General features: G+C 42.9%; 1 protein-coding gene across 1 annotated transcript in view; it reads right to left on the reverse strand.

Annotated features, from left to right (window-relative positions):
* Window positions 1-25,609, reverse strand: part of RABGEF1 (RAB guanine nucleotide exchange factor 1) — a 236,280-nt gene that overhangs the window by 20,734 nt on the left and 189,937 nt on the right. The window contains exon 8 of the mRNA XM_069226871.1: window positions 15,871-16,127. Coding sequence (XP_069082972.1) covers window positions 15,871-16,127 — 257 coding nt within the window. The remainder of the gene's footprint in view (window positions 1-15,870; window positions 16,128-25,609) is intronic.

A 25,609-nucleotide genomic window follows, 5' to 3' on the forward strand; every position in this document is an offset into this window, starting at 1 on the left:
CTCTCTCTCTCTCTCTCTCTATATATATATATATATATATATATATTTTATAATATAATAATATCCATTGTTGAAATCGGTTTCTGTGATCATTATTATTTCACTGCTGTGATAATTGTTTGAACTGCATGTGTGTTGCTGCATTTGAAATAAAAGCTCACATTATTCATTCTGTGCATGAAACTTGGGAAATACCTTAATAAATTAATTACTCAGATTAAGAGTGCTGCATTCTTTGCATTCCATTCACTTTGTTTTCCTCTCAGTCTGAAGTACAGCAGAACAATTATCCACAGAGGCACTCACATACCTAATCACACCCCTAGACAACCTCTCATACACCCACACAAACCCTCACAGACCCAGTCACAGATCCATAAAAGTACTCAAGTCACTCACACACTTACTCATACACTCACCCATACAGCTACTCATACAACCAGCTACTCACCCATACAGCCACTCAGAGCTACACACTCACCTATACTGCTACTTACACACTCACTTATGCACCTATACAGCCACTCAAACATCCACACTCACACATACAGCCTCTCAACACAGCCATTGACACAGCCACTCACTCACCAACATATTCAGTCACACATGCATTCTGTCACCCCATAGCTACTCACATTCCTATTATACACCCATACAGACACTCACACACCATCTCATACACCCATACAGGCACTCAGACACTCACTCACCCACAGTCACACAACCACTTACATAATATATGTTAGAAATAGTATAATTTGTTAGTAGTACAGAAAGTATATCTGAACTTTTGTAGTACCTTGGTATATATGCTTAACACTCAAAAACATTTAGAGAGCCCTCACACTCAATGGATGATGTCATCAGTGATGTAATTTGAGATGTCATCAGTGATGTCACTGGCCATGCCATGAGTGATGAATTCATGTGAAGTAGTGCCATTTGAGGTGTAAGTTATACAAATCTGACATTCCCAGTAAAACGTACTTCCAACAGGAGCAGCCTGCCAGTTGGTTCCCATGTGCTCTACTGCAGCATCCCAGAGTGTTCTAAAGAGCAACTAGAGCGCTAACAGTCTTACTTATGACAAAAGTGTGGCACACCTGAAGCCATCTTGATTGAATCAAACTGGTAGAACCTAAAACATTCAATTTAGAAAGGAAGAAAATGAGGGGGTTCATTTTGTTACATAAAGTATGGTAAGTGCTGTAAAAAGAAAAAACTGGGACACATTTTAAGTGAGTTCTCAAATATTTTCCTCTTCTATTTTCATAAAACATTCTGACATGCAGACTGAAACTTTAAGTTTCAACGCCAGTAGCAGATTGCCAGTTAATTCCCGGGAGATGAGTGGCTTTACTGCAATGTTCTAATGAGCAACTAGAGTGCTAACATTCTTAACCTAGGCCAAAAGTGTGACACATCTCAATGCCGTCTTGATGGTCAAAAACTGAAAGCTTTTCTACTGAAGATACTGCAGTAAATGAGGAAATTAGGGAGCTTCATAACAAATCAGTCTACCAAGATAGCCACCAGAGAAAATAAGAGCCCATACATAGCACAAATATCACCCAAATGCAGCTGAAGTATAGCCCAATGACAGAAGAGTGCAAAACACTTAACTTCTTTATTTTCTTTGCAGTTTTATATAGCCCAGAATTGGCCCAAAGGTATCGGAGTGCTTTACATGAGCACCAGTTACATTACACAAGGACACATTAATTTTGGTTTTAGGCATGGGGAGATTAAGTGATTTCAGCAGACTCACAAGATTTCGAGCTGACGCTGAAACTCAAACCTAGTGCCCCAGTGGAAAAGTCTGCAGTTCTGGCCATAAAGCCACATCTCTTCCCTAAATGAAACATATAATCAAGTCATCAACTAAATAAAAAACACAAGGATAGCAAATCATTCAAAAGTGCTTTGTCACTATTTGAGAACTCAGACAATAAGACCCTCTCATTGTTATAATTTTTTTAAGGAAATGCTTTAGGTATTACAGTTTTGATTACATCAAGATGTTGTCAGGCGTGCCACTCTTTTGTAATAAATGTAGAATGTTAGTAATCTAGTTGTTCATTAGAATACTGTGGGAAGGCAGCGGTCAGGGACTAAGATAATTGAGTGCAGGGAGGAAGGTGAACAGGCAACAAGTTGACCACACTAGGCAGGCAGGTGGGACAGTGGCAGCACAACAAACCATGGAAGGCAATGGAACGGGGGCAGGGAAAACAAACCAACCATGCAGGACAGGCAAGAAAGGCTGTGGCAGTATAGCAGACCACTGAGAGCTCAAGGAAGAGGCAACGGCAGTACAAACATACACGTCAACATACCTGATTCAGGTAGGAGATTCCCAGTGTTTTAGCCCAAAAGGGCTTTATTTTATCTGCCTCCTGACTAAAATCTCCTCTTTTTCAATTACCAAGGTTTGTTTCAAAATCTCCCTCTTACCAAGTTCAAAATGTTGGCAAGTACAGTTGGATCCTGGAGAGCAAGAAGAATGGGGTAGGGACATGGACTCAAATAACAGAGGGCAGGGGGGAGACGGGCAGGGGCACCAGAATGATCTTACAGGGCAGGCGTCAGGGGCTGCAGCAGCACAATACACTACACAGGCCTAGCAGGACGGCAGTGCAGGACAAATGACCATGGGAAGCAATACGGAGGGTACAGGGTTATGCACATGGACAACGGAGAGGAAAAAGGCAAGAGCAGCAAGCTGACCATACCAGACAGATAGGAGGGACATATGCAGCATAACGGACCATGAAGGGCAGGAGGGAGGGGCTGGGACACAACACCGGACAAGACAAGGCAAGAGGCCTGCACATGGAAAACCGAGGTCAGTGATCAAGGGGGCATGGCAGGAACAGCACGCTGACCATGAAGGGCAGGAAGGATGGGCACTGGAAACACAACACACCATGGAAGGCAACAGTTAGACTATAATGGCATACACACAGACAACCGAAGGAAGGTGGGGGATCAGGGGCAACAAGCTGACCACACAGGGCACGTGGGAGGGGCTGTGGCAGCACAGAAGCCCATCCGTGGCAAGCTGGAGGGTTAGTGGCAGCACAATGGCCATGGTGGGCAAGGGGGAAGGAGCAGGGGCATGCACAAAGTACCATGCAGGACAGAAGGGAGGGCAGGGGAAGGGGCTGACCAAACAGGGCAGGCAAAAGGAGAAGCTGCACCACAAAAAAGCATGGAGGGCAGAAGGGAGTGACAGCAAAATGGACCATGAATGACAGGAGGGAGGGGATAGGGGCATGGAACTCGGACAGGCAAGGTGGAGGTGGCAGAGACACTCAGAGTAGATAGGATGGGCAGTGGCAGGGCCATGGAACATGGTGGTCAAAAAGGAGGGCGCAAGGGCATGCACACAGACATCAGAGGGCAGGGGGAAGCAGTGAAGGGCAATGACGAGGCATAGAATTGGGCAACATAGAGCAGGACGAGAGGGCAGGGATTTCAAGCTAAATTGAGGGCAGTGGTCGCACACTGGACCATGCAGGGCAAGAGGGTAGGGGCTGGGGCATGGACTAGGACAACAGATGGTAGGAAGGAGGGGGATGAGGCAGCAAGCTAGCTGTTCAGGGCAGGAAAAAAGGACAGTGACAGAACAACGGCCATACAGGGATGTAATGAGGGAGCAGGGGCATGAACTTGGACAATGGATGGCAAGGAGGAGGTGGGGCAGGAGCAGCAAAGCCTGGGTGGGCACAGCACAAGGCTAGGTTAGGCCAGGTCCTACGTCCAACCCCCACCCCATGCGCATTGTGCTGGGCATCTTACTTAATGTTAAAAAAACCTAGAAATTCACTGAAGAAAACAAAGGTTACAAGGAGGTTACAGTTAGGAAATAGAATTGAAAATAAATCTTGGAAATTTAGTAAAAAACTAAAAGGTTACAGGGGTGTTATAGTTGGGTTCAAGTTTTACATGCAGAAAACCATAGAAATTCAGCTATTATAGTTAGAGTTATTTCAAGTAACTGTAACTCATGCCCTAAGGTAAGTATAACTTAGACCCTTGCCATGCACTGCTAATTACCCCAGATACTACATCACTCATGATATCTTCTATGACATCATTGATAATATCACTAACATTTGCAGTAAAATTATAGACGAGATAACTGTGCATGGAGAGATCACGAGTTATAGTTACTTAAAATAACTAACTATAGTGACTGAATTTCTATGGTTTTGTGTGGGTGAAATCTGAACCTAACTATAACGTTGTTTTTTTTACACACACACACACACTTATAAATAAATGAGATGAGACACATACACAAAGGATAAATCAAAGATCAAATTGGAAAAATAACACTTCCAATTATATATGTTTCAAAGGCAAGAACTTAGCAATCAGGTAAGTACTTTTTCAAGCATAAATACTTTTCAGATTAAAAAAAATTAACACTTTGTGCAATTCTCAGAGTTCTTCAATCTTAACCTATGGTGGAAAACAATGTTCAGTAAACACATGGTTAACAATGACTTACAAGGCCAATTTCAGAGTTCAGTTAAGTACTGGGCACTGGTCAGAACCACACCAGCAGGTCACTCAGGGCAGCACTGGGGTGGCTGGGTGCAGAGGTGCAGTAAGGCGTCAAGTGCCCAATGGTTTTCAATGAGTTGGTCCTCAGGACAAAGAGGCTGCAGGCTCGGGCTAGGAAGCCAGTCAGGGACAACAAGCAGGTAGGTGGTAGATGTGGGGTGCTCAGTGGAATAGGTGCACCTTTGGTCCTTTTCTCCAGGGCCAAGGGGCGACGGATGCAGGGGTGTCCTTAGGCATTGGGTTTCTTCAGCCAGCAGAAATCGCGGTCAGGTGGTCGTGTGTGTTGAGGCTGCAGGTCCGGGAGCACAGCAGTTGGGGACTCAGGATGGACTTGAGCACAGAGAAGCCAGAGGACGTCGTTGGCACCAGTGATCCTCCTCAGATGGGGTCAGGGGCAAAAGATGCAGTTGTTACTGGAGATGTCGGATTTTCTTTCACCACAAGGCTTAGGGTCCTGGAGAGGGGGCCTGCACACAGAGGCTGCAGGCCACTTGGGGCAATCCAAGAGGGGTGAAACCTGAAGAGCTTTGACTCTGGACAGCTGGGGAACCTTGCTGGCGCCATTAGTTGTCTTCACTTTTGGTCGTGGATGTCAGGTGCAGAGGTCACTTCGGGTGACTGGTCTTTGCCGTTCTAGAGGCTGCATAGTCCTTTCTTGAGACTTTGTTGCAGAGCAGATCCACTGCTCACGGAAGTCTGAGTCTTTGTGAAAGGCAGGCAGTCCTACTGGGTTTCTTGGAGGCTCAACTGTAGGACGAGTTGTCTTTTTGAGCAGAGTGTCTCGGTCAGCTGGCAGACAGGTGGGGCTTGTACCAAGTCAGCTGTTTCTTCTTTTCCTCTTCTACAGGCACAACTCTTTTTTGTCCTTTGCTTCTTAGGTCATCAGGATCTGAGATCGAGGGTTCAGGAGTGCCACCTAAATACTCAATTTAAGGGCATTATAGGGAGTGCCAGGCGGTAGCCACAGTGCTGCCAACCTTTATGGTGACTACACCCTTTCGACAACCACTTCTGCTGTTATAATGTTGAAATCACAGAGACCAACTGATTTTATGGTCAGTTTATTAGCAGACTTCTTGCATAGCACCTTCCTTCTCACTGCCTCTCACAACCAGCTTTTCTTCATCAACATTCTAAGGTGCACTCCAGGTTGTACCATTATTCAATATTCCAGAGGACGGAATGGAGTGCACCATTTACTATAAGAACCTTATAATAAGGGGTTATATGGAAATGGTAATGGGAAATGGTAAAGGGGAATAAAACAGTATTAATTGTAATTATGACAACATACTATCATACTTATGTTTGAGTTACTCTAACATTGATATTACAACACTTCCCCTTCCCCACAAATGCAAAAAAAAACAATAGCTAAGAAACATGACACAATCACCATTACAGTAAGACATTTCTTTATCACATGTCCATGAAGTCCTCCACTTGCACTATGAACCAGCGTCCCATTAGGATCATTGTAGCTCCTCTCCAGACCCTTGTTCTGACCTACTGGGGTCATCCTGGGTGGCAGTTAAACGGTCCATACTCCATACACGACCGTCTTCCAAGGTTACCACATTCTTATGTACCTTAGTAATTCTCAATGGCTTAGAGAACCGGCTTCCCTCCTTCCTAGTAGATCCTGGTAGTTTTATTCTGACCCATTGGCCCACCCTCCATTGTTTACTTTTAGTCCCCATTTTGATGTTATACCAATCCTGGTACTTCCTCTGGTTCTCTCTTACCTTTGTCAATACATCCTTACGATGAACAATAACGGGCTCCCCTCCTCCCAACCAATTCGGGTTTAACTTAGTTCCTGGTTGTCTCCCTTTAAGGGATGTAAAAGGGGATACTCCCGTGACCAAATTGGGTGTGGTATGATATGACCACAACAGACTCTCAATTGCGCCTTCTCCTGAAACTCGAGATACACTGGCTAACTGCAAACACTCCTTGATCATCCTGTTGACTCTTTCTACCAGACCGTTTGCCTTTGGGTTGTATAACGCTGTCCGGTAATGTCTGACCCCACTGACTGTCAAAAACTCAACCATGGCACTTGAAGTGAACTGCACCCCATTATCTGTCACTATAGTGCTAGGAATACCTTCACGGGTAAAGGTTTCTTTAAGGAATTGTATTACATCATGGGTGGTTACATTATGTACAGCCTTGGTCATCACCCAGTGTGTGTGATAATCCACTAATACGAAAATGAACCTGGCTCTCGATCCTGGGCACGTGAGAGGTCCTAATATGTCTAACCCAAGTTTGTCCCATGGTTTGGTGGGGACCTCAACTGGAGATAAAGGAGCCTTGCGCATACTTCTGGTTTTATCACTCAATGAGCATTGGGTACAATCACGAACAGTATCCTCAACTAACCTGTCCATTGTGGGGAACCAATAGGAAGCTCGCAGTCTGTTTTTAGTCAAAGTTCTTCCTAGATGTCCTTCATGTGCCAAACCTATCAGTTTTTCCCATAGTGCTATGGGGGGAACAATTCTCTCACCTCTCATTACTAGGTCTCTGGTTAAGTGGAGTTCAGAACGTACCTCCCAATACCCCTTTACCTCCTCATCAAGCTGCTGACAACTATTAGGCCAACCCCTCAAAATCATATTTTTCAAAATTTGCATAATCGTATCCAAAGTCGTAGCTGTGACCCATTCTTCTTTGGTAATCCCTGATAGTTCTACATGAAGCACTGGATCAAGGCTTCCGTTAGATTCCTCCTTCCCACCCTTCCTGGGTAGTCTCGAGAGACAGTCAGCCACATTTCTCTTGCCAGGGACATATTGCATGTCGAAATTGAAGCCTTCCAACCCCATAATCCACTTCGCAATACGAGGGGTAGCTTGGTCTTTACCTTTAACAGTAAATAACGAAATAAGGGGTTTGTGGTCTGTTCTAACCACAAACGGCAATCCCCATAAGAAGAATTTGAAATGATTGATGGCCCAAAAACAGGCTAAAGCCTCCCTCTCTATCGTGGAATAATTTAGTTCTGTCTCCTTTAATGATTTGGAAGCAAACGCCACGATCCTCTCCTGCCCATTTACACATTGGGATAAGGTGGCACCTAAACCTTTTCCACTCGCATCCGTGGTGAGCCACGTCTTCCTGGTGGTGTCAAAGTTTCCTAACATAGGGCAATGGACAATGGCTTCTTTGACTTCTTCAAACGAACCCTGAACCTCTTCACTCCACACAAAGGGTATGTCTTTCTTTAATAATGCTCTCATAGGAGCAGTGACTGCTGCAAAGTTGTGAACAAACTTTGACATATACTCCACTAAACCCAAAAATGATCTCAATTCATCTTTGTTGGTAGGAGCTGGAGCTTCCTTCACAGCCACTACTAGATCACATTTGGGTTCCACACCATCTTTACTTATTTTGTGTCCTAAGTATTCTACAGATTCAACCCCTAGTTGACACTTTTCCTTCCTAATGGTCATGCCGGCTTTATCTAAAGCTTGGAAAACTTCTCTTAAAGTTGCATTGTGTTCACCTTCTGTACTTCCATAGACTAGTATGTCATCCTGGAAGCACATAACTTGCTTGATTTCCTGCAAGATCTTCTGCATGATTCTTTGGAATACCGCAGCAGCTGATGCGAGGCCGAATGGCATCCGGCGATATCTAAATGCTCCAAACGGAGTAATAAAAGACGTGAGTGAGCGTGATGTAGGGTGTAACTCCACTTGGTGGTATGCGGCAGATAGGTCAATTACACTAAAAAATTTAGCGGACCCCAACATGCTTACCATTTCATTTATTTTGGGTAAGGGAAATCTGTCTACCCATATGTTCGCATTCAAATCCCTCAAGTCCACACACAAACGAATACCTCTTCCATTGGGTTTCTTCGTGACCACAATTGGCGCCAACCATAAAGAACTCTCGATAGGTTCTATAACTCCTAATTTGACCAATTTGTCCAATTCTTCCTTTAGAGGTTCCCTCATTAGATAGGGGACAGATCTCACTTTATGTACCACAGGTGTAGCACCCTCCTTAAGTTTAATTTTGTGCTGGAAGTTTTTCAACAACCCTAATCTATCATCAAATAGCCTTGGACATTCCTCACAAACTCTTTCACAAAAGTTCTGCAAGTTTACTAGTAACACTTGTTCCTTGCCATTGGGATCCAGTTTGATTCCGAGCTCCTTTTGATGCCTCCATCCCAGCAAATTGGATCCCTTCTCAGTAATGTACACCTCTCCTTTTGTGTGTCTGCCCTTGAACATAATGTCTAGTTCTAGCATTCCTTTAAGAGGTATTGGGTCGTTATTGTACCCACCGGGTTTAATGTTGGCAGAGTGCAATTTGTAACCCCGCACTTGGAACTTATCAACAAAAGTTTGATAATTCAGGAATGTATAAGGTGAGCAAGAATCGGCATAGACCTTCACCACAATATCGTCAACCGTGATGTTGCACGCAGGATAAGCGTTGTTGAGGGATTCCCTCCCCTGTTTACCCTTGACTTGCAGAATGAACTTAGTACCTAATTCAGTAAATTCTTCTGTCCTATTTATTTTTTTCTTGGTGTTCTTATCACTTTTGCACACCCTCGCATAGTGCCCTTTTGCTCCACACTTCCTGCACATGCAGCCACGTGCCGGGCACAAAGGACTATTTGCTAGATGTTTGGGGTTTCCACATCTGAAACATCTTCCTTTAGATATGTCCTCGTTAAAATTCCTCCTTACAGTAGTGGCCAACACTACTGACTCTTCATCTTTATTGTCCACCACCTCATCCTTTGTGTTGCTATCTTTTACTTCTTTCACACTGTCTACCTCAGGTGTGCTTTTAATCTCTCTCATACATTCTACTGTATGCTCAATACTCCTTGCCATATCCACAGCTTCTTTCAGAGTAGGGTTGTGAGTAAGGAGCTTCTCTTGCACCCTTGGGCTATTTGTACACCTAACTAACTGATCACGGATTAACGAGTCTTCTAGGTCTCCAAAAGCACATGTTTGAGCAAGCCCTCGCAAAGAAGCTGTGTAAGCTCCTACCTTTTCGTCTTTGGCTTGCACTCTGCTGAAAAATCTATGTCGTTCAAGCACAACATTAACCTTGTGCCCAAAATGACTCTCCAGCCTGTACAACGTTTGTTGGAAAACATCAAAATTTTCACCATCCTCCTCTCCCTCTTCCTCATTGACTGTAAGACTCTCATATACTTTTCTACCATGTATTCCTATGTTGTGTAATAGTATATGTTGCTTCCTTAATGCTGTAAACTTTTCTCCCCCTATGGCAATTAAGTAAGACTCAAACAATTTAGACCATTCCTTCCAAGGTAATAATGGTTCACCTATTTCATTTAAGAATGGGGGAGGTTGGGACATTCCTGCTGCAGCCATTTCGTTCTCACTTATTTTATAGTAATTTAGATAATAAACAAAGGATCTCTGCCTCTTGCCCAGTTCTTTTAAGTACACTCTCTTAGTAACCTGTTGTACAGAGATGTGCGTTAACAACTTAACTCTATACACTACATTACAAAATAAGCTAGCATAAGGATATACAACACATTCTGGTATATATCAACTGTAATGTATTCGTAGTCTTATAAAGTCTGTACTCAAAAGGTTTCACTCGTGAATATTATGGGCTACACACTATTAACTCTTGTTCTGAAATAGTCTAAAGTCAAAGAAGACTTTTATTTTGAAGCGTGTTCCTAAACAGGAAAGCTCGCATCAGCTTCGGAAATCCTCCTTCGCCGGTCCGATTCCCTCGAGGTTATGAATTTTCAGAACCTTGCCGGTAAGCTCTCTATGTTGAATATGTGGAATTCTTGGGATATTCGTGCTCCGTTCCAGGTTTCCAGGTTTTGTAGTTATATTCTCTTAGCGCTTCTCCAATTGTTCCCTTAGTGACGTACAAAAACGGCTACACGCCACACCTCAGGCCGCTTTGGAATGCTCACACGCACGCCTCAGAGACGGCCGCCCTCCGCGCCTCAGTGCCGCTCTGAGACGCCTGTGCCTTAGCGATGTACAGTAACGGCTACACGCCGCACCTCAGGCCACTCTGGAACGCTTACTCGCACGCCTCCGATACGGCCGCCCTCCGCGCCTCAGTGCCGTTCATATACTCTCACATGCCGTATTTTGATGCCGATATGAGGCGCACCCTCAATGCGCCGCTGAACTAATTAAGAGCGCGTGGATGTTATCACTGCCGGTGAAAGGCTGTGTAGTATTACACGACCAACGCGATTAACCGGTAACTTGACTGTGTTAATAGCAATTATATTCAGCGCTGGTAATATCAAATTAAACGTCAAGTCCACCTTGAATTAACCTATAACACTCACGATCTGGTCACTTTACTGTTCACACGGCGTCTTCTCTGATGATGTGCTGAAATGACAGACATCCATCTCACTGCAATTGACAACTCGAGAAGATCAACGTCCTCAGATGCTCTCAACCCGCCTTAGGCACACAGGCGCCACTTGGCTGTACTTCTTGGTTCCAAAACAGGAATCAGAAACTTCACTGTGGTGCTGAACAATTCAGGGGCAAGAAGTCTTCACTGCCCCTGCGCAGTATCCCATCCTCGTCGCCAAAGTTCCTCTGTTATAATGTTGAAATCACAGAGACCAACTGATTTTATGGTCAGTTTATTAGCAGACTTCTTGCATAGCACCTTCCTTCTCACTGCCTCTCACAACCAGCTTTTCTTCATCAACATTCTAAGGTGCACTCCAGGTTGTACCATTATTCAACATTCCAGAGGACGGAATGGAGTGCACCATTTACTATAAGAACCTTATAATAAGGGGTTATATGGAAATGGTAATGGGAAATGGTAAAGGGGAATAAAACAGTATTAATTGTAATTATGATAACATACTATCATACTTATGTTTGAGTTACTCTAACATTGATATTACAACAGAACCCTAGTGGCCTGACTCCTTCCAAACAAAATAGAGAAATTTGAAAAATGGTGTCCACTTCAGCTCATCCACCTTAGGGGTGGGACTGGCATGAAGTGGGCACACCTCCTAATCTGCCTAATTTTCTTGCCTGTGCTGCTGCCAAAAGTGGGGACAGGGGGGTCCCGTCATCTCCACCATCTGGCAAGACCTGGGTTGCATTAAAAAGGCAGCTAGGTCTTTGAATGTTTCCGCCCTGGAATGTCCATCCTGCCTGGAAGAGGTGTTAACAAGCCTGGCCCAGTTCGGGCTTTTGTCTCTGACCCTCAAGAGTGCCGGCTCTCATCTTGGGGTGCCAGAAACAAATCTGTGGTGGCTGAACTGGTCAGGTACAGTCGGTCAACACACTAGTAGCTGGTAGGTTTTCAGGGGGCACCTCTAATGTGCCCTCTGGGTGCAGTTATTAATAAATGTCTCACTGGCATCAGTGAAGGTTTATTAATCTGAGATGTTTGATACCAAACATCCCTATATTCAGAGAAGCCATCATGTAGCTGGCAAACTCGTAGTGATAAGTGTCCAGCACATCCATTTAAAATGGCTTCTCTGGTCACTTACTATGCCTGAGAATCAAAAAAAGACAAAGCAGGGGCACATCTGCTCGTGCAGATATGTCCTCCCATGTAATATAATGCACCCTGCCTTAGGGCTGTAAGGCCTGCTAGAGGGGTGACTTACATATATTGCATGCAATGTTTATGGGGCATGGCACACAGGCTGTGTGTCATGTTGTGTTTTCACTCTTTGTCTGCACCAAGACATGCAGCCTACAATGGCAGCCTGTCAAGTGCTTGGTGAAGCGTCCCTTAGGTTGGCACGATTTGTGCTGCCGACCTTAGGGACCCTCCTTAGTACCCTAGGTACCAGGGGTACCATTTACAAGGGACTAACAGTGGGTTCTAAAGGTTTTGCCAATTGGGAAAACAACTGTGCAGTTATGGGGGAAAGAGATCTGGAACTGGGTTCCTGGTTAGCTCTTTCAGTTACACCATAAACCATGCAAAAAAAGTGGGGGTGTGACCATGTCAAAAGAAGCATTTTCCTACATACACACACACACATATGTATGTGTGTATATATATATATATATATATCAAACCAAGGCCCTTTCAGGGATAGAGTGACGCATAAATTATGCAAAACACAAAGGAGAACTCTGGGAAGTTCCCAATTTTAGGTGGAGAGCTGCTCTAGTAAGGAGCACCCTGCAACACCAGCGACACTCTAGATTTGCTCACCTCAAATGTCTGCTTATCTAGCAAAGTCTTTAAGCATAGGATTAGCACAGTGCTATCCTCCTACTACCACAGAGTCTGGTGTTAATTGCTGCGTGATGTACACAGGGTCTGTTGGTGGCGGTTTGTATTTCTTCTCCACCCTTGGAGTTATGGCCCTGCTCTTCACAGGCTCCCGAAACACTTCTTTGGAGTGTTTCAGCATTCCCGGTAGCATAGGGAGACTCTGGTACTGGCTATGTGTGGATGATAATGTGTTAAATAAAAAATCATCCTCGATAGGTTCTGCATGCAGGGTGACATTATGAAACGCCGCTGCTCTTGACACCACCTGTGTGTAGGCTGTACTGTCCTCAGGTGGTGACGGTCTCGCTGGATAACAGTCAGGGCTGTTATCTGATACCGGCGCATCATAAAGATCCCATGCATCGGGATCATCCTGACTCATTCCAGTATGAGTTGGGGACTGCATCATTGGTGGAGTGGCTACTGGTGATGGTTGTGGTGAGTGTGGTGGAGATGGTGGCGGGGTTACTTGTCTTGTCACCTTTGCCTGTGGCTGCTTGTCTTTCTCTTGGAAGGCAAGTTTTCTTTTCATTCGAATTGGGGGAAGAGTACTGATCTTCCCTGTGTCTTTTTGAATGTGGAGCCTTCTTTGAGTGTAATCTGGCTCTATTGACTCTAGTTCCTGTCCGAATCTGTGTCCTTGCATTTGTGAGGACAGGCCCTGTTCCTCTGTGTAGGAACTTGATTTCGGTTCCGAGGCCGGTTGTTTCGGTATGGAAAGTTTTTCGGCAGTCTTTTTCGGTTCCGACAACACTTTTTTGATCTTCGGTGTACTGATCTCTCGGTGACGACTAGTTTCGGTGCTGCCCTATCAGTGCCGAGATTGCTCTGACCCGCTGTCTCGGGGTCGAGTCTGCTCTGTGCCGGTATCTCGACCGGAGTCGGATGCCTTCGACACATGCGTGCCCTTTTTCGGTGCAGATGGTCGGTCACCTATTTTCCGGGTTAAGCCATGGCCTGCTGGCGGTGGCGTTCCCTGGGCTTTAGTGGTTTTTCCGTGAGTTTTGTGTATTGACGTCTTACTCACGGTTTTCGGCGTCTGTTCGGGATCGACCTCGTCCGAGTCCTCGATGGAGAAGGTTTCTTCTTCCTCTTCCAAGTGCTTTCTCCTGTCGGCGCCGATGCCATTTGTAGTCTTCTTGCTCTTCGGTCTCTTAACGTCTTCCTCGACCGAAACGTTCGACAGGCCTCACAAGTATCTTCTTTGTGTTCTGGAGACAAACACAAATTACAGACCAGATGCTGATCTGTATTAGGATACTTGTTGTGACATTTGAGGCAGAAGCGGAATGGGGTCCGTTCCATTAGCCTTGAAGACGCACGTGGTCGGGCCGACCAAGCCCCGCCGGGGAATCAAAAACCCCGAAGGGCCACCGGAGCTCTTCAAAATTCGTTGTCGATCTGTTGTAACTTACCTTGATACCGAACGCAAACAATACCGTCAAATTTTCCGAGATTCTAACTATCTTTCCGAACCGAAACGCGGAGCAAAAAGGAACACGTCCGAACCCGATGGCGGAAAGAAAACAATCTAAGAAGGAGTCGACGCCCATGCGCAATGGAGCCGAAAGGGGAGGAGTCCCTCGATCTCGTGACTCGAATAAGACTTCTTCGAAGAAAAACAACTTGTAACACTCCGAGCCCAACACTAGATGGCGGGATGTGCACAGCATGTGTATCTGCAGCTACACATGCCATTGAACACATATATATATATATATATATATATACACACACACACACACACACACACACACCGACAGACACACACACACATACATACATACATACACCCCAAAAGGACTGGTCACCGGTTAGATTTTGTCTTAGGATAAGAAGAAAATCCAAACATCTGGCTGCTGGTGGGGCACAAAACCACAAAATCAGATGACTGTGGTCCCGATAAACACATCAGTAGGAAAGCTAAGGGATTACATTGGTTGATTTATCCTCCTTTTTTTTTTTTTTACAATGTTACAAAACAATTGGAGGCACATTTCGTTTAGGAGGAATGTGGCTAGCAGTTTCTAGGACATCATAGCTTTGTATGGAATTCTGACTGCAGAAGGACAATACTTGAGAACCCTCTAGTCTCCACAACATTTCAGTTAGCAACCTTGAAGTTATGTAAGAAATAATTAGTTCTATTTTCAAGTTATATAGTAGCTATCATAAAGCTGAAGATGCCCCTCATAGTAAGTGGGCCAGTAAAACCTCTTGCAGAAAATACTGTTATTGCACAATTAGGTGTGGTATTTGACCAGGACAATTTTACCAGTCATTTCAGAGCTTTTGCTCCTTGAATGTGGAATAACGCAGTGTTTAGAGCTTAATGGTCAGTACAACCAGGCCACCTGCAGTATTCTCTATATATGATGAGTAACCTCCACATCCCAACATAGTAAGTCTATTTTATAAGAAACAAAAAACATTCTGAGCCCATCCCTTCAACATCTATTTAAGAAGACAGCAAGTGATCTCTGATTTTTACTATGCAGCATGCCCAGGTCTGCATTGACAAAAACATAAGTGATCTGCCTGGAACCACAGGGGACCCAAAAATACATTTTTTCCTCTCACGGAAGCCAATCTGCTATGAAAAAATACAAAATCCACAAGAGGAGGACAGCTCAAGGTTTCTGTTTTAACACGAGCGTGATGGCACACCTCCAGGCCTGAAGATTTGTTTAAAATGTTTGTGGAGATATTTTGAAAAGATGTCAAGGACATTTTACAAGACAAACAATGCAACAGTGCAAGATGTTGTCATGAAGTATTGCGAGCTATCTTTACATGACATACTGGTAAGTGAACAGGCCTGTGAGCCTACTAAAGTGTACATTGGCTGATCAATGCAATGAGAAGGCCAGTTGAGAAAGCTATGTAGCTCATTCATAATATTAGCTTGCCATGTGCAACTGGGACAGGGAGATTGCAAATATACAGCAATTCCAGTTGGTTACATGGGTAAACGACAGGCAGTCACATACAATTAAACATTACCTGTAAAACTGATCATTAACTTACCAGGTTAGTAAAATAGTATCCATCTTCCCCAGTCATTAACCGATTAGGGTTACAGAAACGGGTTATATACTGGATGTTGGACTGGAGACGGGGTGGATTGCCCTTCAAAACAATGTAGATAAGGGTCGGTAAGAAGTCATCTGCAGAGGCAGGTTCATTTTTGGTCACCTTTATAGCATTGAAGATCTGCTTGCTGCACCTGGTGATGCATGCTAACTTGTCGCGAGGGACACGCTTTGAATCCATTTCAATAATATCTAAAAAGAAAATTCTCTGAAATTACTAAATGAAAAGCCCTAGTGTCTCTACATCGAACAAATGCTACTGAAGTGGTACTAAATAGCTAAACATTTTTCTGAAATGCAACTTCAATTATTTACATTATATTTTATCAACACTGCATTGAGTGACTGCTGATTCGACAACACACAGCATTAGACAGCAGGCTAGGAACTTTATGTTCTAATTGTCTACAAGTGACTTTTCCCATCACCTCCGACGCGGACATTCTAGTCTTCTGAACCTTTACCTCCCATTTCAGCTTTTCCCACTCTTATTCTACAAATACTTATGCTATGGGCCCCTATGGCTTACTCACCTTTCTTAGTGAAATGAGGTCTACAAAGTAGAACTTTCAAATCAAAAGGTTTGAGAGAACATGTTCTATACTTCTCAGAGGAAGGACAGCACTTAGAAGGCTCCCTACTCTCATGAGGGAAATGTAATTTAGGAAGCTGGCTGTCATGATTGATCTGCTGCAATGGCCCATATGACTAACAATGAATACCAATGCCTGTTGAGGCAAGCTACAGGAAGAAATATCTAGAAATATAATACCACAACCACAAATGAGATGCATAGGGGCTTAACAACAACAGAAAGAATGTAACATTTTTATTAAATAAGTTTGTCAAATATTTTGTTAGCAGTCTTTGCTCTTCCGGTGTCAAAGTTAAAGGTTTATGGGTTTCCTTTAAGGTGAGACCCTTCTCTTCATACGGATGAATGTGCTAGCTTCAGGTTATTTTAATACATTAGGGCCAGATGTGCTAAGATTTGATGTGCTTCCTGAGGCTGACACTCTGATGCACACAGGGGAAGAGGTCGAAAGGTTACCCCTCAACTTGAGAGTCGGTAAGTGATAAATGAAAATGTAGTTGCAAACAACTGGCACGTAACATACTATACCAAGCAGAATTGGTTGTAACCCATTTTGTGATTTAAAATAACTTTTCTGAATCACAAATTGGGGTTCATACATAAAAAAAGAATTTTGAAACTGCATAATCCTTTAGTTCATCAGGTCTCTTGATCCAGAAAGAATGAGTTAGCATTATGTATTAAAGAAGTTACTTACCTTCTGCAACAGTCTTTCTGGTGGGCTACTCTATCAATCTGCAGATTCTCGCTTATCCCCAGGCACCAGAATGGATCTGGCTATTTTGCAATAGCTCTCCTATACCAGTAGTTAGATTTGGCTTTATATCTGCATTGGTTACTGCCCGGACAGGACATTATTGGGGCCATAAAGCTCAGACATCAGTTTCTCATCCTTTTTTACAGAGCCCTTACAGTCAGAGACAAATTCGTCCTATTTCGAAATGGAACATGTTGTGCTACAATTCTACCTTAGATTCCTATTATTCAGATGATTACAACAATCCTTCAGAAAGAGAAGATGAGGATGATGGTGAGGAATCGGAGGGTAGATAGTGACCTTCAGTAACTATCTTTGTGGCGGATACTAACTTATTCTTCTGACGGATAGCTCTACCTGCTGATCCCTCACTTCTTGCATATTTACTAAAGCAATACTCCCCTTCTAGGTGGAGAGTCCGAAGTAATGGCAACACCAGAACGTCCTAGAGCACGGAGAAGTTTAAATGACCAGCGCATCTCACTTCTGAATCCAAGCAATAATGCCTACGAAAGAGAAGCCTATGTCGCTGCAGGGCATATTTACACAATGGGAACACTCTACGGCCAGGACTGAAGATGATTTCGCTGTTGTAAAGTGAGCTCTAATTTCTTCTGGTGATTCTTTTTGGCAAGGACATAAAATTATTTTAATATAAATAACTATCCACCAGAACAGAGTACTCTTCTCGACCACCTAGCCCTTTATAGTTGCACACTTGACAAAATTGTTGGCCTTCACATCTGAACTCTCTTGTTCTATCAATATGGTAGCTGACAATCCTACGAGTGTCCAGCCTATGTAGCCTTTCCTCATTTTTGGTGGCATGTGGTATAGGAAAGCGTGAGATGCATAATGGACTGCCATGTGAAATGGGGGTAACCACCTTTAGGAGGAAAACCACTTTTGTTCTGAGAAGCAGTTTATCTAGCTAGAAACAAGCAGAAGTCAGTCAGACAAACAGCGTTTGCAACTCAGTGATGCAGCGGGCCAAAGCAATGGCCACTAAAAACAGTCTTAAATGTCAAAAGCTGCAAGCAGCAGCTCTGCAAAGTTCAAAAGACCTCCCTATCATGAACATTAGAACCAAATTAAGGTCCCACAAGAGTATCATGAAAGGGAGCAGAGAAGACGTATGCTAGCCACTTCAAAAACCTCAGAACTAAATGAGCAGAGCCTACCATGGAACGCAAGTAGTACCTGTGCAACTGCGGGATCTGTATGTAGAAATTCCAACACTGGAAGCACCTTAGCCATGGACCGTGTCTTTAATTTCTCCCTCTGAAGGTTGGAATTCCAGACCCTCAAGTTCAAGATAATACACCGATTTTTGTCCTTCTTGAGAACAAGGGAGTACAGTAACCTCATTGCTGAGCTTCCTGCTCAGGGTCCAAATCTGCACACTTTTCTGCAGAATCAGCCTTTTCACCAACTACGACCAGCTAAGGGCATGTCTATTGGATGTGCCTGGACAGTTCCCAAGAAGCCAAGCCTGTCTCCTCAGTGCAACAAAACAAACCATGACCCCGGCCACTAAATACAGTGACCAGACCTACTCTGGTCATCTGCATGTCACCACCTATGGCATCCCTGAGAAGAGCCTCATTAAAGGTGGAACAATGGTTCAGAGGATTACGAGGCTGGTTGGAGGCTTTTGGACAAGAGATTTGGCTCTTGGAACCTTCGGAGCTTTTCTGATAAATGCAGTAAAATAAGCCCACTGCATTTTAAAAGGCCACATGGTCTGCAAAAGGGAGCTAACTGGCCATCACACTGCTGTTTTCATCATGGAGGATTAATTTTGGCATTTGAATGTGCTTGAAATCCAAACCGAAGATGTTATTTAGCCTCTGCCAGTAGTTCCTCCAGGGCAAGGACACAGGCTGGGTATCATTCCTGTACCAGGCCTCCTCCACTAGTCTTTGTGCTCGGCAACTGAGTACATCACAATGGTCTGAGTCTGAAACATATATCCAGGAATCAGGGCAGTGTTCTGATATCGCTGCCAGTAGAGGCTACTGGCTGAGCCAGGTTTTGGCATGTGCTGATGTCACTGCCTTTAGAAAGGCTATTGGCTGAGCCATGGGCTTTGGCATGTGCTCATGTCGCTGCCAGTAGAGAGGCTATTGGCTGAGCCATGGGCTTTGGCACGGAATAGGCTGGCACCAAGGGCATGCCTTGTAAGTACAACATCTGCTATGAAACTATACATTAGTTACCAGACAAACACTCCAAATCTATAAAATGCAACCATCATTGTAGCCTTAATTTATGACATAGTCCATGACATTAATAATACTATGCATGACATTTTTAATACCCCCAATCACAGAGCACCTTTTGTCACTTTTCACGTTCCATATCATATAATGAATTCATATAGTCAAAGAGCTGAGATAAAACATTAATTACAAGTGCAAATAAAATATTTACAGTGAAGGTAATCCTTCAACTGTATTGTGTGTCATATCTGCAAAAGAAACTGTGTAAGCAAAAGGAAAAATTAATTCATGATTTCAGTAGGGATATATGGTCCTTTAGATTGCGAAGAGATAGGACCATCTTGTAGCTGCCTATGAGTCTTTAAGTTGTGCTATTTCTGAGGCACTGACGTATGCTGAACACTCTAAAGGCGTAAAACCTCAACACTGGTTTAATTCGGTCTGTAGGGCTGCCCACAGGGATTTAAAAACAACTATTAAAACTATTCCATTTAACCGTGACTTAGTCATACAGGCTAGGGGCCGATATAGGGCAGTCCTTGAGGATAGGAAGAACTAAATACGTACTAGAGCATGGGAAGATCTCATGGCAGCCACGGATTTGAGGGACCCCTCTCAATTTTGGAAGGTGGTTAACCATCCATACCTCTCAGGACAAGAAAATAGGGAGGATGACTGATACCAGAGGGGGTTTGGGTAGAACATTTCTCATCTGTATTTCAGTCCACAAATTACCCTAATCATGGCACGGAGCTATGTGGATACATGAGATTGCTATAGCAATAAACAAAATGAAACTGGGGAAAACCCCCGGCCCTGATGGGGTACCAGTGGACTTATTCAAATCTCTACCTGATTTGTGGGTCCCGATAATCACAAATGTTCTGAATAGTGCCATTCAAAGCACTATTCCTTCATCATGGCTTACGGCAATAATTGTCCCGATATTTAAAAAAGGTAATAGGCTTGACTCCTTTTGTTATAGACCCATTTCTCTCATTGACTCTATGGCAAAGATCTTGGGGAGTGTAATTTTGAATCGGCTTGAGGAGTGGTTGGCAAGTACAAACATCTTATCGCCAATTCAATACGTGTTTAGGCCTGGATTAGGTACAGTGGATCAGACCCTAAACTTGCATCTTATTCTTATCAAATATGTTATTTCTAAAAGGGAATCTATCCACTTAGCCTTTATAGATCTATACAGTGCATTTGACACGGTGAACAGAGTGAAATTGTGGGCACTAATGGATACGATGGGGGTTGAGCAAGATTTGTTGGATCTGATCAAACGCTTATACTCTGATCTTACCATTTCAATTCAGTGTGGTCAACATGGCGAAAGGTCCCATCCCCTGGCATCCAATCGGGGTGTAAGACAGGGATGTACTCTGGCACCTTTTTTATTTCTGTTATATATTAACGGCTTGTATAGTTATTTAGCCCAAAATGGAAAGGTTTGTCCAAGGATGAGTTTTAGACGATTGCCAATTTTACTGTATGCGGACGATGCTGTTTTAATAGCACATACGGCTAATGGCCTACAGATCCTTCTGGACCTTTTTTTAACGCATACACAAGAGCTTGATCTGAAAGTCAATTTTAAAAAGTCACATGTTATGATCTGTGGTCCTAGAAATACACGTACTAAATGTTTTAAAATGGGGAGGAACACCCTAACAAAAGGTGAAAGATTTTTCTTACCTAGGCCTGTACCTAAGTTCCTTTTTGTCATGGAAACCCCATCTGAATTTTAAGCTTTTACAAATGGAAAGAAATTTTGAAGCAATTTTCCGTTTTGCTCGCAGACTAGGGCATAGACCAGTTCATCAGATCATTACACTCTATAAACCCAATTGTGTGTCAGCGGCAATTTATGGGGGGGGGGGCCTTTGGGGATATACCAGTTCAATTACTCTACAACGGGTGGAGAATAAATTTCTCCATCGACAATTAATGCTACCCAAGAATGTAGCCAATATTATATGCCATGAGGAGCTGGGAATTGGTTACATTACTGATCTGATAGATATTGCCCCCCTTTTGCTATGGATAAAAGTATGGTCAACCCCTGCGGCCACTTTAACACAGGACTGTGTAAAAGACTGTTCTTTGTTAGCAAACCACAAAACAATTCCATGGTTAAATTTCATTCAAACTTGTTCCCGAAATTTGGACTTGGGAGTTTGTGTATCTTAATCCGGAGCTTATGCCTGCTAACGCAAAGGAAATCGTTAAATCCCGCTATAAGGAGTATGTTATGAATCATAGATATCAAGCGGCAGAGAAACTGAGATCATTTGAGCTATATGTACAAATTTCATTTTCAAACTCGTTAGAACCCTATTTTGTTTGGTTCCTGTTTCCCTCCTTATATTCCTTACTTGTACTGTTAAGATTCAATTTGATTAATTTTAGAGTGGCGTTTCCAACAAAATGCTTGTGGGTAAAAACATTACCACCATGCCCTTGTGATAACATCTCGAAACAAAGCACTTGCCACTTTATTTTATTCACTTTCCTCAGTTCCTAGGAAAACATTTATATTACCAATTTTGCGCAACTTACACACTCTTTCTCACAAGGAAGGTCTGATTGGTATTCAAAGCCTCTCATCCACACAAATGTGTAGTTCCATTTTAAGCTTTATCAAATCAGCTATTGCTATTAGAAATCGATATGAATTAGTTGATGTGATCACTTGTTAATGCAATTTTAAATACTATTTTATTGATGCATATGATTTTATAAGTATTAACTATTATATTTTGATTTAGAAGGGCTAAGGGACATGTTGTGATTTTATAATCCTTGTAAATCAGCAGATTGAAGATATTTGCTTTTATAATTATGAAATAAGTATTGTATTTTTATGGTGATACATATTTATGCATGTGCACTTTTATGGCATTATGCCGAATAAAGTTTTCTGACTGACTGATAGGACCAAGATTATTTTTCTGAGGGGTTATTGGCTCCTGAAGCGATCTCCAGTCGCAGACTTGAAGGACCCACCACTAATGATCTGTCCTAGGGGATCAAGATAGTAGGTTTTGTTTTGTTTTTCATCTAACTTTTCACAATATCCCTTTTCCAATGGGTCCATAGGTTGACACATTTTTAACCTTATTGTTGCTAGGGTTCTCCTCAGAATGAAGAGCAGGTGGAAATCCTTTATCTAATTCCAGTTGTTCAGCTGTATCTCTTAGTGCTCCTACTCATCTCAACACTTTATTGAACTTTTAGGCTATTTTATATTTTGGTGATCTCACTCTGTTTATCTTGCCGTGGGAGTCAGGGTTTGGTATTCACCAACAGTCTTGTGCTTTCTCCAAGCAGCAAGTGTCAGCCTTTTTTCATTGCAAGGGGCTTCCTGGTTTCTCCTCTGGTGTTCTGAGCACATTCGGAGTAATGTATGGATTCACAGCAGAGGTGGCTCTGTTTCGCTGTGCTTATAGTTGGAGGCCTAACTTCTCCTTTGCTTTATATTAGCCCACTCCTTATTGTAAACAGGGTGTGCCCTCTGGTACACACCTGGTGTTGACTGGCACGTGGAGGAGAGCATCAAGAGCTACCTCTGGAGGGAGAACAGCACTTATTCATGGTTTTGTGTCACCTGTGTCTCTAATGTTTCTTCTTCTTCTTGTCCTTAAAAGAATTTTAAAAAAGGAGGTTAACACAACATTGAGCTAGATCTTGAGCGCAACCAACGGTGAGCCAGCACTCATCATGTGCAGTATAAACAACTTTGCCTCCTGCGCTTTGATGGGTTTCCGGTGCATGAGGTCACACTGCTTACGTGACTAGGAGTTTTGCTTCAGCACCAAACACCTAAAGCCAACCTCATGGGAGCCTGAAAAGGACATATGCCTATGACATGAACAGTATGGCTTCAACTAAGACTTTTTAAGAGGTGACATTTCCCTAGCACTGCAAAAGGTACGAACATTTGTGTGAAATGCTCAAAGAGCAGCAGCTCTGGGTCTGTGTCGAAGGGCACATAAAAAGGGGAATGGACTTCAGGGTGCAGAAGTGGCACTTTATGGCTAAAGTGATATATAGATATCTTATCACTGTTTGTAAATACTACTAGACTAAAACAAAATTACTTGCAAAATTGTTCCCGCACATTTGTTCTGTGTGTAACCACTATTCCACATTGGGCAGCTTGCACCGTTTTGAAATTTCCCCAATTTGTGTATCGTTGTTCAAAGTGTTTTCAATAAATCTGATGTTATTGATTGCCCCATTCACACTAAAATTATGTTTGTCTTATTAATATAGGAATGTTTGCCTATATCAAAACATACTACTCAAATTGAAATTGAGGAAAAAGAGAACTACCATTCATTTACTTTATAATAATTTCAAGCCAACTGGTGCATGTAACCCCACATAAGAATCAGAAGTACAGATAAGCGGATCAGTCTCACCTTCTCTACATATGGTACAATCACAACAGCTTTTTCAGATTTGTGTTTTTTGTAATATGCATGTTTCCGGATCACCATTCTCTTGGAGATACCAGGCTGGTCTTATACTCCTAATGTTAAGCAGTAGTCGTCAGGTGATCACAGGAGATTGGTGGATCCATGCTGCTGCCACAATTGTAAGGAGAGAAGACTTAATCGACTGGATACTGACACAGGGAAAGCCCACCACCTCGTATTCAAGGTCAACTTCTTTTGGTGGCCAGTAAAGTTTCAGGTCCTCCTTGCTCAACCTGGGACTTTTGGCTGTGGCTGCAAAGTTCACTTGAGATGCCTAGGCCCCGAATCCTTACGCTTTATATATCGGTTTTGTCATGCTGCATGTGCTAGCGTGTGGCCAGGGGTTTCGATTCCTTTTATGCCCCTTTGGTCACAGTATTCAATTTTCTTACTATCCTCTTTGTTGAAGACAAAGTCTATCATATTATTACTTTGTACAGGTCGCTCAGCTAAACGAACAGGTCTGGGTCAGTAGAAATGCTCTTATCTGTCACCTGGCAAAAGATTTGGTTCATAGTGCCATCCCATTCTTATGGGATGTTTATATGGTTCTAACCTTCACGCCTGTGCATTAGTTTCTGAAACTGCAAAACATACTTTATTTTCATTATGAGACTTTTTGATGTTTCAGCTAGGTCCCTTACTGCACAGGGAACTTGTGTTTACCACTTAAGCCATATTAACAGTCTCTTTCACATTTCTTTTATCCCATAATCTCTCTTGGCTTATTAACAAAAAATAAATTCCCTTAGGTCCTCATCCCAATTCACACACCCAACCCCTTGCAATAACCAACTCAATCCAGTACTTTTTAACAACTACATCCGATTAAAAGCTGTCCCATAACACTTAAATTGCACATCAACACAATATGACAGCACATTAGCTATATATATATATAAAATATTTTTTAATTTGACTTTGACTTTTCTATTCAAAAATGAATTTGGTTTGCTCTTGTGCAGATTTGAATGTTTTATTGCTTTGTTTGGTAAAGTACTGGCTTGCTCAGGTAACCATTCATAGCACACACCACTGTATGGAAGATATTTTTTGAGATAACCAAACAGATTCCTCCGTGGTAGAAGACCTGTGGGATGGTTCAGGGATTTCATTCAACTCCACTTTTTGGGCGAATGTCAAACGATAACCAGGGCACTGGTTTCAAGATGTGGTGGAAAGATCTATTAGAAGAAATTAGTCTTTGCATTTTTCTTTATAAATGACAGATATTGTTGAATCTGATCTGTTTTATTAGGTTGCATAACCAGATCTTTGGTTTTGAACGCAAGTGTACATTTGAAATAAAGCCTGTAAGTATTTTGGGCCATCCCTCTCATGTTGCCTGGCTCATTCGAGGAATCTTATTTCCATCCACTGGTCTCTTGCAGTTTGGAATATCTGTGGCACCTCACACTTGAACTTAAGGGAGCTGGCCTTTATTTCCCTCACAGGTTCGTTGTCATTGGGTCCAACTTATATATCAGAAGCAAGTCAGCCTCCCTGCTTGACTCTCTTCTTTGAGTCATCAGGCCTCTTAACTGCTTTTGGAGATGCACACCATGACTAGGCGCTTGATATGAAACAAACATTATTTTATATGAAACCAC

This window comes from Pleurodeles waltl, chromosome 3_2, assembly GCF_031143425.1.
Source record: "Pleurodeles waltl isolate 20211129_DDA chromosome 3_2, aPleWal1.hap1.20221129, whole genome shotgun sequence".
In the NCBI taxonomy this organism is placed as follows: Eukaryota; Metazoa; Chordata; class Amphibia; order Caudata; family Salamandridae; genus Pleurodeles; species Pleurodeles waltl.